The 14,604-nt window shown below is 42.5% G+C and overlaps 1 protein-coding gene across 1 annotated transcript in view; it reads left to right on the forward strand.

The window, feature by feature from the left end:
- The window catches only part of PIK3C2B (phosphatidylinositol-4-phosphate 3-kinase catalytic subunit type 2 beta), a 311,550-nt gene that overhangs the window by 179,759 nt on the left and 117,187 nt on the right, over positions 1-14,604 (forward strand). The window contains 2 exon segments of the mRNA XM_018567816.1: positions 7,198-7,378; positions 12,825-12,932. Coding sequence (XP_018423318.1) covers positions 7,198-7,378; positions 12,825-12,932 — 289 coding nt within the window.

Consider the following 14,604-nt stretch of genomic DNA (forward strand, 5'->3'; position numbering starts at 1 on the left):
TTCCCACTTCGGCCCTCTCCTTGTCATTTGTGACTAACTTCCCATTTTCGTCCTTTATTGGGCCTATCTGCTCCTTTCTCCCCTTTTTACTGTTTATATATTGGTAACTTTTTTTTTTTTACTATCTGTGGCAATATGCTTTTCGCACTCTATTTTAGCTGCCCGTATTGCTAGTTTGCATCTTTTATTACATTCTTTGTAGTTATGGAACGCCAATGCCGTCGCCTCCATCTTATATTTTATAAATGCCACTCGCTTTTCCTTTATGTGATGCTTTACATTATTATTCAGCCATACAGGTTTTGTTTGTGATCTTTTACTTTTATTACCCAATGGTATACATTTGGCAATGGCAATATGTAATGTGTTTTTAAAACATTCCCACTTTTGGTCTGAGTTCAGTTTGTGAAATAAATGTTCCCATTTCATGTACCCCACTAGGTGGCTAGTTTATCAAAATTAGCCCTCCTGAAATGAAGGGTTCTTGTCCTACCTGCCCGCATCCCTTTCCTGTATCCAATATTGAAAGTAATCACATTGTGATCACTATTGCCCAGTGTCTCTCCAATAACAATATCCTCAATTAACTCTGCATTATTAGTAATGATTAAATCTAGGATGGCATTTTTCCTAGTTGGGACCTCCACCATCTGGTCCATGAAATTGTCTGGCAACATGTTCAGAAAGTGGCCCGCCTTTGTTGAACTTGAGGTTCCATTAGCCCAATTTATATCTGGATAATTGAAGTCGCCCATCACGACTACATTTCCCTCCCTCCCAGCTATTTCTATTTCGGACTGTAGTGTAACAAATACCCACAATTAGTTTACGACCAGCGTCCATTATTTCTAATTCTAGCCATAAGGATTCCACGTCCTCCCCACTATTTGACGTGATGTCGTCCCTTATATTCATATTTAGATTATTTTTAACATACATGCATACTCCCCCCCCCCCCTTTCTCCCACTTCTGTCCCTCCTGAACAGGTTATACCCCTCTATATTGGTGGCCCAATCATGCTCGCTGTCTAGCCCGGTTTCAGCTATTCCCACTATATCGAAGTCCTCTTCGAGTAGCATAAGTTCAACCTCTTCTAATTTATTAACTAGACTTCTAGCGTTTGTATACATACATTTAATTCCTGTCTTGTTATGGGACCAAAGTTTACTTCCATCGTGTTCCACACTACTTTTATTGTTTGGCCTTGGTACTGGTCGGCCATTCTTAATTATATTATCTTGGGCCACAGGATTTACTATATTGACTGCTTTGGCACTGGTGACTGGAGTGAGCCCACTATTTACCCCTTTATCCACTGTATTATTTGTATACATGTTTATGTTTTCACTATTTAAGTTACATATTTTTATTTTTATGCCCTCCCCCCTTTATCTTGTTTAAAAGCTCCTCCAGTCTTTCTACCATTTTTCCCCCCAGAAATGCTGCACCTTCCCCATTAAGATGCAGCCCGTCTCGGCTGAAGAGCCGGTAGCCGACTGCAAAGTCAGCCCAGTTCTCCAGAAAACCAAATCCCTCCTTCTGACACCAGCTCCGGAGCCACTTGTTAAGCTCTCTCAACTCGCGCTGTCTGTCCGGAGTGGCTCGTGGCACCGGCAGTATCTCTGAGAAAACTACCGTGGAGGTCCTTTCCTTCATCCTAGCACCTAGGTCTCTGAACTCCTTTTTTAGGATACTCCAATTTCCTCCTATTTTGTCATTGGTGCCGATGTGCACCATGACAACGGGGTCGTGCCCAACCCCATTTAGTAATCTGTCAATTCATTCCGCAATGTGTCGAACACGTGCCCCGGTAAGCAGCACACTGTTCGACGCTCACGGTTCCGATGACAGATTACCCTGTCAGTCCGCCTGATGATGGAATCTCCAACCAGCTGGATCTGCCTTTCATGACCCTCCATCCTGCTCCCATCCTCACCGGAGCAGTCACTCCCCCTGCGGATAGAGGAGGCGTCCTGCTCCAGCAGTGTCCCCCCTGAACTGATTTCCCCAACATCCTGCAACTTGGCATATTTATTGGGGTGAATCAGATCAGGGCTGACCTCTCTAGCACTCTTCCCTCTACCCCGCCTTCTCACAGTAACCCAGCTACGCACCTTGGGATCCTGCTCCTCCGACCCCTCCTCCTCTTCCAGACCACCCTCCATGACAGCCTAGCGTGTTATGTCCAGACTCTTTTCCATGATGGTTATGCTCCTAAGTGTTGCCAGTTTGTTGTTTAGATCCAGAATCTGGGTTTCCAAACAAACAACTCGCTCATCTAGTGCAAATGTATTCCCCCTCAAACGCATGTTCAAGGAACGCATACATTGCGCACGACATGCACCTGGTTGCATACCCACTCATGGAAGACATTATTTTATTCCACCCTTTCTTATTTTATTATAAAGAAGATTAATTATTTGTATATTTGTTTGTTTATGTTTAACGGTTCTCAAGTGGCTCTTTTAATAACCTGTGGTTAAGTTACACTAGTGCCCTGGGGTTAAATTGCACTGGCGCCCTGGGGTTAAAATTACTCTAGCGCCCTAATATTAGTTTGTACAAATGCCCTGGGGTACCCCCCCCACTTTTTCATACAACCTTAGCCGGCAGTCCCTCCGCTCCGTTCCTCCAGTTCTCTCCTCTGGCCAGGTCAAGTCACGTCCACACGATCCTCTTGCTCACATCTTGCTCTTCTCTGCTTCTGGCTTCCCGGACTCTGCTCTCTCTCACCGCAGCCACGGTCCTTCGTCCACCCGCTCGCTCTTAATGCCGCCCTGGCATGCGGCTCCCGGTGGTCCTAACTCTACTACCCCCTCTCCCCAATCTCTTTCATACGACCTGTTCCAGCTGTCACAGCTCCCACACTCTCCTCGGATCCTCTTCAGGTCCCGATCGTCTGCCACTCAGCCTTCCTCTGCCCGTCCTCTTGGTTGTCTGTGGTATCGGCAAATACATGAGGGGAAGTACTTGTACTTGGTCTTGAAAAAGTGGTATCGGGACATCCCTAGTTTGAACCGTTGCAGGCATTTGTTTATGCACAGCTCTCATAAGATCCTGCAACAGCATTTAAATCAGGTTTGGACTTTGACTGGGCCATTGTATTCTTTGATTCTTTTCTTTTTCAGTCATTCTGTTGTAGAATTGGTGGTATGTCCCACATTTGACTTTGGAATACTTTGGTATACAGAGGAGTTAATGGTTGACTAAATGACTGCAAGGTGCAAAGGTCCCATGACTTCAAAACAAGCCCAAATCATCACCGCTCCACCACTGCTCTTGACAGTTGATATAAAGTGTTTGTGCTGATATGCTGCGTTTAGTTTTTGCCAAACGTGGCTCTGTGCATTTTAGTCTTGTCTGTCCAAGGAATTTGCTACAGAAGTCTTGTGGTTTGTTCACATGCAACTTTGCAAACCTAAGCTGTGCTGCCTTGTTCATTTTAGGGAGAAGAGGCTTTCTCCTGGCAACCCTTCCAAGCAAACCATACTTGTCTAGTCTTTATTTTAATTGTACTGTCATGAACTTTAACATTTCATATGCTAACTGAGGCCTGTAGAGTCTAAGATGTAAAGTAATGTGCAAAAGTTTTAGGCATGTGCAAAAAAATGCTGTAAAGTAAGAATGCTTAAAAAATATATATTTTTATTGTTTATTTTTATCAATTTACAAAATGCAAAGTTAGTGAACAGAAGAAAAATCTAAATAAAATCAATAAAATCAATATTTGGTGTGACTACCCTTTGGCTAAAATCCAGCATTAATTCTTAAGCTGGCCATACACCTTACACTTATCTGCAGATTTTCTGTGGTCAGATCGAAAAGGTGCAACAGATTCCTCCATCTACACTGTGTGGATGGCGTAATCTCCACCTGGGCCAAGCTTCCGTAATCTTGCTGGTCGGCCGTGCTGGCTCTAAAAACACCTGAACAATGCATGCATTCAATCAGATTGTTCAGGTATTTTGACAGCCTGTGGGGCTGACTAGCAAGATACTGAAGCTTGGCCCAGTGGGAGATGCCTTCATCCACACAGTTTAGCATAGATGGAGGAATCTGTTGCACTTTTTCCATCGGACCACAGAAAATCTGCAGATAATTGTAAGGTGTATGGGCACCTTTACACTTGTACAAAGTCAGGTATTTTGTAGGATTACAATTTGTAGGATCAATTTCATAGGTAGGTTGAAACACAGTCATTAACTGAAACAGAAACAGCTGTGTAGGAGGCTTAAAACTGAGGAACAGCCAAACTCTGCTACTAAAGGGAGGTTTGCGGAAGACAGTTTCATGTCACACGTCATACACCATGGCATGACTGAGCACAGCAACAAGACACAAGGAAGTTATACTTCATCAGCAAAGTCTCCCCCAGGTAAAAATTTCAAAGCAGACTGGGGTTTCAATATGTGCTGTTCAAGCTCTTTTGAAGAAGCACAAAGAAATGGGCAACGTTGAGGATCGTAGACACAGCAGTCAGTCAAGGAAACTTAATGCAGCAGATGAAAGACACATCATGCTTACTTCCCTTCGACATCGAAAGATGTCCAGCAGTGCCATCAGCACCGGATTGGCGGGAACCAGTGGGACTCAGATACACCAATATACTGTCCTGCCATACCTCTGACGTGGAAACAAGGCTAAGCAACTCAAATATGCACAAAAACATAGGGACTGTGGTGCAGAAAAATGGCAGCAAATGCTCTGGATTGATGAAAAATGTAAATATTTGGCTGTAGCAGGAGGCAGTTTGTTCACCGAAGGGTAGGCAAGCTGTACAATAATGAGTGTGTTCAGGCAACAGTGAAGCATGGTAAAGGTTCCTTGCAAGTCTGGGGCTGCATTTCTTCCAATGGAGTTGGAGATTTGGTCAGGATCAATGGCGTCCTCAATGCTGAGAAATACAAGCAGATACTTATCCATCATGCCATACCATCAGGGAGGTGTGTGATTGGCCCCAAACTTATTCTGCAGCAGGACAAGCCCAAATACACAGCCAATGTCATTAAGAATCATCTTCAGCATGAAAAAAGAACAAGGAGTTCTGGAAGTGATGATTTAGCCCCCACAGAGCCTTGATCTCAACATCATCGAGTCTGTCTGGGATTACACGAAGAGACAGAAGGATTTGAGGCAGCCTACATCCACAGAAGATCTGTGGTTAGTTCTCCAAGATGTTTGGAACAGCCCACCTGCCAAGTTCCTTCACAAACTGTGTGCAAGTGTACCAAGAACTGATGCTGTTTTGAAGGCAGAGGGTGGTCTCACCAAATATTGATTTGATTTGGATTTCTCTTCTGTTCATTTACTTTCCATTGTGTTAATTGATACAAATAAACTACTTACACTTTTATTTCTAAAAGCATTCTTACTTTATAGCATTTTTTCACACCTGCCTAAAATCTGTGTACAGTACTGTAGCTCTAGGGTTTCTTGCAATTTCTTTGAGCATTATCTGGTCTGACCTTGGGGTGAATTTGCTGGGACGTCCACTCCCGGGAAGGTGGGCAACTGTCTTGAATGTTTTCTACTTGAAAATAATCTTTCTCACTGTAGAATGATGAACTTTAAATTGTTTGGAAATGGCCTTCCCAGATTGATGGGCAGCAACAATTGTTTCTCTAAGATCATTGCTGATGTCTTGCCTCCTTGGCATTGTGCTAACACACACCTGAATGTTCCAGACCAGCAAACTGCTAAAACTTTGGCTTTTATAGAGGTGGTCATATTTTCTTATTATCAGTTAATAAAGGGCAGCACCTGGCTGCTACTTAGCCCTTTTAATTCCAGGAAGCAGTAAAGGTGTGCTTAGTGTTTCACACATAAATTGGCTTTATGATTGTAAAATAAATAATGATGCGGCATAGTATATCACGTGTTGTTCATCTGAGATTGTATTTACCTAATTTTAAGACCTTACAACAGACAAGATGATTTTTATTATGGCCTAATAAGTATGGCCATATAATTCACATAGGGTGTACCTTCTTTTTCGCATGTGCAAATGTGTAGAAGTTTTTTTCTGCTGATAAATTACAGGGTCATTATCATAAAGATAATAACTAGGGATGTACTGGTATCGGTGCTGATACTGAGAATTTGGACGAGTACTCATACTCACCGAAATGCTCCAATAGTGGAACTTCGGGTCAGAGGGACATTCCCTCTGACTGGCAGGGCCATGAGGGAGCATGGAGCCGAGCCAGGAGGCATGTCATGACCCGCCGCCAGCCTTCCTGATTGGTCAGGAAGCAAGGCTGCCTAGCAACAAATGAAGCCAGCTTCCTAGCCAATCAGGAAGCCAGGAGGCGGGTCATGACGTGCCGCCCGGCTTCCTGATTGGTCAGAAAGCCAGGATGCCTCGAAACATGAAGCCGGTGTTCTTTTGATAGAACACCAGCTTCCCAGGCAATCAGAAAGCCTGATAAGCTGGGCCCAAGGTACTCTGGGATGTCAGTATCTGTATTCGATATCGAAATAAAATATTGGTACTCTATACCGATAAACCTGTATCGGTGCATCCCTAATAATAACTAAACAGTTTATAGAGGGGTCCTATGAGGTGGGGTTAAGAAATTACTAGCAATGGTAGAGTCTTAATGTTTTTTACAGGCAACCTGTAAAACACAGGACAACTGGCAGAATAACATAAAGGAAGAAGTAGTGCATTGCCAGAAACATTTTACAAATAGAAACAGGAGGTTTAAAAGAAAGTGAATTTTGGGCAATAAGAGAAATATCAGGATTAAAATTGAGACAATCAATAGAAGTAATAAGAGTACATTATTCAGGTTGCCAATGCACACATGCAATATTCTACAGACTATGGGGATAAGTTAAAGTGGTTAATATTTGTTTTGATAGACAATTATATGCGTTAGTGATTTTTGAGGATTATAAAAGCTTTTTAGCAGTATCAATGAAGGTTAAGAGCATTAATGCCAATTACAATTTTATGATTTTGTTATTCCACCAAATACAAAAACATTGCAATAGCAACACCATATAAAATACATAACTAATGCACTAGTTCCACAAAGAAAATGTTATCTATATATTCTTTTTCTTCAAACAAATTTAAATTGAAAGCATTGTAATTAGCACATGATCTTATATGCTGCACTGTTGTTACTATGAAATGGTGTAAATCTGATTTGCATGTATATTGAAATAATTTGTAATTTTGTGATACATAGGCTGCTGAAAGACTGCTTGAAGGATTCGCAGTTCAGCATTCGCTACCAGTATCTGCTTGCTGCTCTCCTTTGCTGTTGTGGGAAAGGTCTAAGAGAAGAGTTTGATCGACAGTGCTGGCTTGTTAACATATTAACAAGGTTAGCACAGAAAGTCAGAGAAGGTGCTCCATCTGCCAGAGTGGTAAATCCTATTTTTCTCTTTTACATATAACTACATAGACCCTTTCATTTCTCATTTCAATTTCCTTTTTTATTGGGGGATAGTTATTGATGTACCAGATCCAGGGACTGACTGACAACACATGGGGCCCCCAGGCAATAGGAAATTATGGGGACCCCTTGTGCTCCACCCATATACAAGCCCCACCCACATATACATTCTTGCACCCCCTGCATAGCTCTTCCTACACTGTTCATCTCTGCACCCCTCTTCCTACTCTACCGTGTTTCCCCTAAAATAAGACACTGTCATATATTTCCCCCTACCCCAAAAAAAAACACACTAGTCTTATTTTTGGGGATGTCTTTTTTTTTTTAATGTGCAACAAAATGAAAAAATACTGTCACACACAGTGTCACAGTACCTGCAGGCTGCAGCTTTCCTGGATCTCTCCTCTCTGATGCTGTCCAGGGAGCCACCTCATCGCACGGACCTCCAGTCAGAATTTCCCTCACCTCACCTGACCTCACTCCGACCCCACTGGCCATGCCACGCAGTGCCTGCTGGGAAATGTAGTTTTCAGCGGAGCTCTATGTACCGTGAAAGACGAGGCAGACAGGTGTGTGCGGGCGGGCGGGAGGTAGGTCTTGTTTTTGGGGTAGGCCTTATATTACAGAAATCTCTGAAAATAGTGATAGGTCTTATTTTCGGGGTAGGTCTTATTTTCGGGGAAACACGGTACGTACCTGTGCACTCCCTGCATCTCTTTAACTATACTGCTCACCTCTGCACCCCCTGCATCCCTCTTCCTACACTACTTACCTCTACATCCCCTGCATCCCTCTTCCTACATGTGTTACCTCGGCATCCTCTGCATCCCTCTTCCTATGCTACTTACCTCTGGACCCCCTGCCTTCCTACACTTTTGATTGGTTATGTGTTTAGATGAAGCACTGAGATCTTAAGGAATGCTGAATTAAGTTTTTACTTGCCTAGAAGAACGTTATATGTATGTGTATAGGAATACAGCATTGTCAGGAAACATTGATAGGAAAACCTCCTGTATATATCATAGATAAGAATACATAAGCATAGAGACTAACATTGCACTACAGCGCCATCTAGTTATGCCAACATTAGCATATGTTGCTGCATTTGCAACACTTCTTACTTCAGCACCCCCTGCATCCCTCTTCCTACACTACTTACTTCTGCACCACTTGCATCCCACTTCCTACACTGCCCATCTCTGCACACCCTGCAACCCTTTACTAATGCTTCACACATCCTCATCCCCCTTTCTATACTGCTCAGGGGGTGCAGAGGTGAACACTGTTGGAATAGGGATGCAGAGGCTATAGAAGTTAACAGTGTTGGAAGAGGGTTTGATGGCGGCCACCCTCTTCCAACACTGTTAACTTCCGCATCCTCTGCATCCCCCATCTTACACTGCTCACTCTCCTCCTCTGTTCTCTGTTAAGCTGCTCCCCCCCACCCCCCCTGCAGCTTACCTCATGGTAGAACTCTTGCTCCTGATACCATGGGCGGTGCAGGGAGCGGACCCTGTGTGCTAAAAGTCACCAGTCCTCCATTCAGCTGATGAGCACAACCCAGGGGAGCAGACGGGATCCTAATAGGTCTGCTTAGTGGAAGGTCCTGCCCACTCGCCATTGTAACAAGCTGGTTGACAGGCTCCTCCCCTCCTTCTATGCAAAGGAGCCCTGGTCCTTGTAGAGAAGGAGGGGAGAAGCCTGCCAATCAAGTGGTAACCAGGGCAAGTGGACCCCTTATCACTTGAACACCTTACACCCCAAGCACATGTATTATAATGTAAATAAAGTAAAATGCATTTAATGCTTACATTTATTTACGTAAAGTGCAGTAACCCAAAGCAACTAGTCGCAACCAGCGTCCACTCATCTTATTTCAATATGTTAAAATCTGGGTGCTAAGGATCATCATGCTTGTCCTTGCTTACAGAATACGCAGCTGGGCTGTGGAAGGAGCACAAGTTCCAGCAAGCTGCCATAGCCATACCAGGGCCTTTCTGGACCCCCACCCAATGCATTATGACAAGGGGTGGGCAAATTCTAGACTCTAACTGTGGTAAAACTACAAATCCTATCATGCATCTGGCTCTGGGAGTCATAATGGGACGTGTAGCTCCACCACAGCTAGAGAGCCAGAGTTTGCCCACTCCTGAAGATCCTGTATAGTTTAGGAATGAGGAACGCATGACAAACCTCAGACCAGAGCCAACGCAATGCAGATCTCAGACCAGAGCCAATGCACTGCAGACCTCAGACCAGAACCAACGCACTGCAGACCTCACGCCAGAACCATGGTTATATTATCCTAGGTTCCCTAATTTCAACATATGCACCTACTGTGCCTTTACGTACCCACCTGAGTCATTGGTTTTGGGAAGAACAGCGTTACAAAAATAACTACTACTAATAATGACTGTATTTACATAATACTTGAGCATACAGGAAGGCTGATAGCAATAATAACAGCAACCATATGCTAACTAGGGCAAGTGGATCGCCATAAGGATCCTTCTAAATGCCTCCACTAATGTACTCTAACCAGATGAGCTATCAGTAGTGCCGACATATCCCCCGGCTCCCATTACCAAATGAGAGAACAGGTAATAGGATGTGGCAGATGCAGGATACTAGTTAACTGATCTTGCCTGGTGGTGCTGTGGTGTGGATGCTTGCTCGCATCACATCTGTAGGGCAGAGAGCACACACAGCACAATCCGCACCGTCCGCTCCCAGCCTGGCACCTTCCCCCCGCTGACTTGATGGGGCCCGCCCAGTACAGGGCTGCCTGTACACACCTGCCCGGCGGCCTGACCACGGGCCCCCTCCTGGCTGCGGGCCCTCAGGCAGTCGGTCCGCCCCTGACCAGATCTGTCTAAAAGAGCATACAGAAGTGGTTCAATACAATTTTTGGCTAGGCTTAAAATTGACAAGCAAAAAGTCTCTTCCCTGTATGCCAATTTGGCTTAATGTTTTATTTATGTTTTCAGATATTTACATGATTGTATACTTACCCATTAACAATTAGCCAATGTATAGAAAAAGTTTTGCTTAAACGTGATTTGATTGTAACAGAACAACCATGTCAATGTTAGGGTTTTTTGTTGCAATTATTGTTCCATTGGGGAGAGCTCTTTTCACTTTTTGTCCTGCAGACATAAGAGGATATGAAAGGAATTGTATCCAAAGTAAGGGAAATCTCATCTTAGACAGTTGTCTCTGTTGGAAGATTTTCCCTATAATACTGCCCCAGTGACAGCTTTTCACATAAGGTGCAGCAGTGGCAAAAGTAAACATTATGACATGTGTTAAACGCGTTTTAACCACTTGAAGTCCACGGTGTTAAACTCCCTTCCCGTCCAGGTCATTTTTCATTATTCAGCGCTGCAGTACTTTTACTGACATTTATTCCGTCATGCAATGCTGTACTGAAATTAATTTTATACAATTTTTTAGGGACAGACAGAGCTTTCTTTAGGTGGCATTTAATTTTAATTTTTTACTATATTAAGGAAAAATTACAGAAAATTAAAAAAAAAAAATTCCCCCTATATTAAATTATAAAACATTTATTACCTAATTTTTTGGTAAAATATAAAAGACGGGGTCACGTCGGGTAAAAAGACACCAATCATGCCAAGCCTTAAAATTGCGCGCGCAACCTCAAAAAACTATGATACCCAAAATTGGCCATAGGCGACGCTTTAAAGGCTTTTACCGCTCATCAGTTTAGTGTTATCAGTGATTGATGGCCCTAGAATTATTGCTCTCACTCCGACGTTTGCGGTGATATGTAACAAGTGTAGCGCAATTGTAATTTTTGTGCGCTGGCGCATCGAACGCGTATTTACATTTATATGTGCGTAAATGTGGGGGTGGGGGACTTAAAAATTTAGTTTTTAAAAAAAAAACGTTTTTTATTTGTGACTTTTATTTTTTTGTAACTTTTTAAAACATTTTTTACACTTATTGTTATTGCTATCACATAGGGGATAACAATCCCCCTATTTAATAGCAAAGGCACACTGACAGGTCCTCTTTATGGAGACATTAGGGGTCTCTAAGACCCCTAATGTCACCTGGGGACCCCAAAATAAGCTGATGATGCAGAGATCTGCTTCATCAGCTTCTTCTCTCTGGCTATAGCAGCCAGATGACTGACAGGTGAATGCGGAAGTAATGTATTACACAACACTTCCGCATTCACACTATGGAGGGAGATCAAATAGGAGAAAGATGCTGAACTCCCTCCCATTTTACCTCCTGATGCCCTCCCAAGCCGGCAGTAGATGGGCTAGCGGATCCCTGGATTGAAGGTGAGGGGTCAGGAGGGGGCGGCACTCCAGGTGGCAGCATTAAAGGGGGCGGAGGGGGGGGCGAGCAAAATACAACCGAGCTGCGGCTATATAGGTAAAGAATGGGTGGGTTTTTTCTAGCGCGCAAGCAAAAAAAAAGTGCCGTCTAATTACGGCAACCCATCCATGGGACTCTGCCGTCCGTCCGTTTTTTTGCAACGGGCGGACGGCAAGTGGTTAATACAGCAGTGGATGATACATCAGAAGAGTATGAGTATTACTATTATTATTTATTTATTACAGGCATTTATATAGCGCCAAACAATTTATGCAGTGCTTTTTACATACTGCACATTTACATCAGTCCCTGCCCTCAAGGAGCTTACAATATGAGGTCTCTATCCCACATGCATACAGGGCCAATTTAGACAGGAGCCAGTTAACCATCCAGCATGTCTTTGGAGCGTGGGAGGAAAATAGGGTACCTGTAGGAAACCTACACAAACACAGGGAGAACATGCAATCTTCTTGCAACTTTAAAAGCTTCTAAATATGTACATCGTTTTGGACATCAGAGCATTTGCACGAGTACGAGTACCCATGCAAATACTCGATATCGCGGCCGATACCGATGCTTGTATCGGTATCGGTGCATCCCTAATGTACTTCAGTTTACTGTTTTGACTAAGCTTTGCTAGTACTGACAGTGAATTTTAGGAAACCATGAAACTGTAGAAATGATGGGGTGCTTCATGGCCTCTTATTTATATCAATACATATTTGTTAAAATATAGCTAGTAGTAGTTAGTCACATTTACTTGTAATTGTTATGTTATGTTATGTTATATGTTATGCTAGACGATTTTTTGCTTCTGGTTCTAGTTGCTTCTTCAGCTTAAAGTGTCATAATCATTCTTTAGCATATGTTTATGTTCATTAGAACAGAAGAAGTTTATGTTCATTAGAACCGAAGAAGCAACTTGGATGAGCAGCAAAATGTCCATCAACATTAGAGAACAAGTCTAGTTGAATGTGATTAAATACTGCTAGCTATCCCATGAACTGGATAAATGAGAACTGTCACAAACTTAGTAAAATGTACTTACGGATACTTTTCTTGCATAGGAAATACTTAAGAATGGCTTAGAGGAGGTCAAACAATTCTTTACTCTGAATGGATCCTGCTGTCTTCCGCTGAGCCCCAGCCTCCTAGTCAAAGGGATTCTACCACAGGTATTTTCTTATTCAAATGAGAACTCCAACCAAAACAAAACCTTTCTATATGTTTTAAATGCAGTGATTTTTTTAGTTTTGTCAGTTTCAGAAGCTGGTCTTCTAAACCAGATGCATAGAATTATTTTGTATGTGTGCCTACTCCGCTAAAGTAAACCCTTTCTAAGGGATATGGGGGATCCATCACTGACCTTCTTCTGAAAATGTTAATTGTATGGCTACTGTTTGAATCTCTGTCTTTCATACTTTTGAACTTGGAGACCTGGAACAAATATGCTTATCAGAAAAGCCAAGGTAACAGCAGAAGTACTTATCTGCATACTTGTTCTGGTCAATGACTTAAAAGAGAACTATGGGGTAAGTGTTTTTCACCATAGTTCTCTTTAGGGTCACAAGAGGACATATACTCATATCCTCCTGTGACCCAAAGCTCAGTATATAGCGAGCCATTGCCCGCGATATACTGAGAGCGCCGCAGCTGGGACAGATCCCAACAATACTGTCTGGATCCACACAGCTGCGTGAGTGACAGCTGGCTCTGCCTATCTAGAGCAGTGACTGTAGGCTCATGGAATACAGTACTACTGTGCTGTATTCCATGAGCCTACAGTACTAAGAGAAGATGTTAATTGTCTTGTAGATCTTCACCCCCGCTGTCAGGCAGCCCCAGGGCACACCAGGCCATAAGTAAGCACCTCTGTATGTCCTGTTTCCTCAGGTCAGCTGTGATCATTATACAGCACCTGTATTACCTGTGTGCACTTGCATTACAGCACTAATACGTTTTGTATCTAATTTGCTTTTGATTACTGTATTTCAGTATTAATATAAAGTCAATACAGAGTGTATGGTATGGTATGGTATGGTATAGTATGGGGTAAAACATTAGTTAGACCTATTTCTAATATTTACTCTCAAGAAACCAAGAACTAAATTTTTTTGGAACATACCAATCCCCATGGATTTGGGATAACAGGGATTTTACTGTACTAAATATTCTATTCTATAGAATACAAGTCTGAAACGTTGCTTCAGATATAAAATACTAATTTATTTCTGTAATTTGTCCATTTCTATCACAATACATTTTTTTCTGGTATAAAGCATTGGAAGAGTTATATAATGTACAAATTAAATTAAGGCTTTTTAAAAATGTTGCATTTTTAAAAACTTAAACTACAAAAATGAAAGTACAAAAAACATTTCTCTATCATTCAGTGAGGGACATAGTTGATCAACCAGAAACAATTGGGTTATGCTACCATCTACAAGAGTAGGATACTAGGTGCACAAAAAAGCACTTAAGAGAACAGCTCCCTCCAGTGGCTTTACCCCACAACTGTCAGAGTGTAGTTTCTTTTTTTTGCCTAGCATCCAAAGAGTGAGGATTTGTTTTTTCCCTTTTTCTGTTTTAGAATTTTAGCTCATTTAGTTTTTTCTTAGTATTATACTGTCAAAGCAACTGACTGGCAGATCCTTGTAATCTCTACAGTTTAGCCAATGAGCGCATTCACCTTCTTGATACTAGAATCAGGATTCAGTACGACACCTCTGCTCTCTCTATGAAGTGGTCACTTTTGCCAGGTTAGACCACTTTCCTTTGTTACATTGTCTTCCTTTTTGGCCACAGAACTCTGGATCCCTTTAATCCTGCAGGTTTTCTCTGTAGTAT

This window comes from Nanorana parkeri, unplaced genomic scaffold (assembly GCF_000935625.1).
Source record: "Nanorana parkeri isolate BGI_ZX_2015 unplaced genomic scaffold, ASM93562v1 scaffold1098, whole genome shotgun sequence".
In the NCBI taxonomy this organism is placed as follows: Eukaryota; Metazoa; Chordata; class Amphibia; order Anura; family Dicroglossidae; genus Nanorana; species Nanorana parkeri.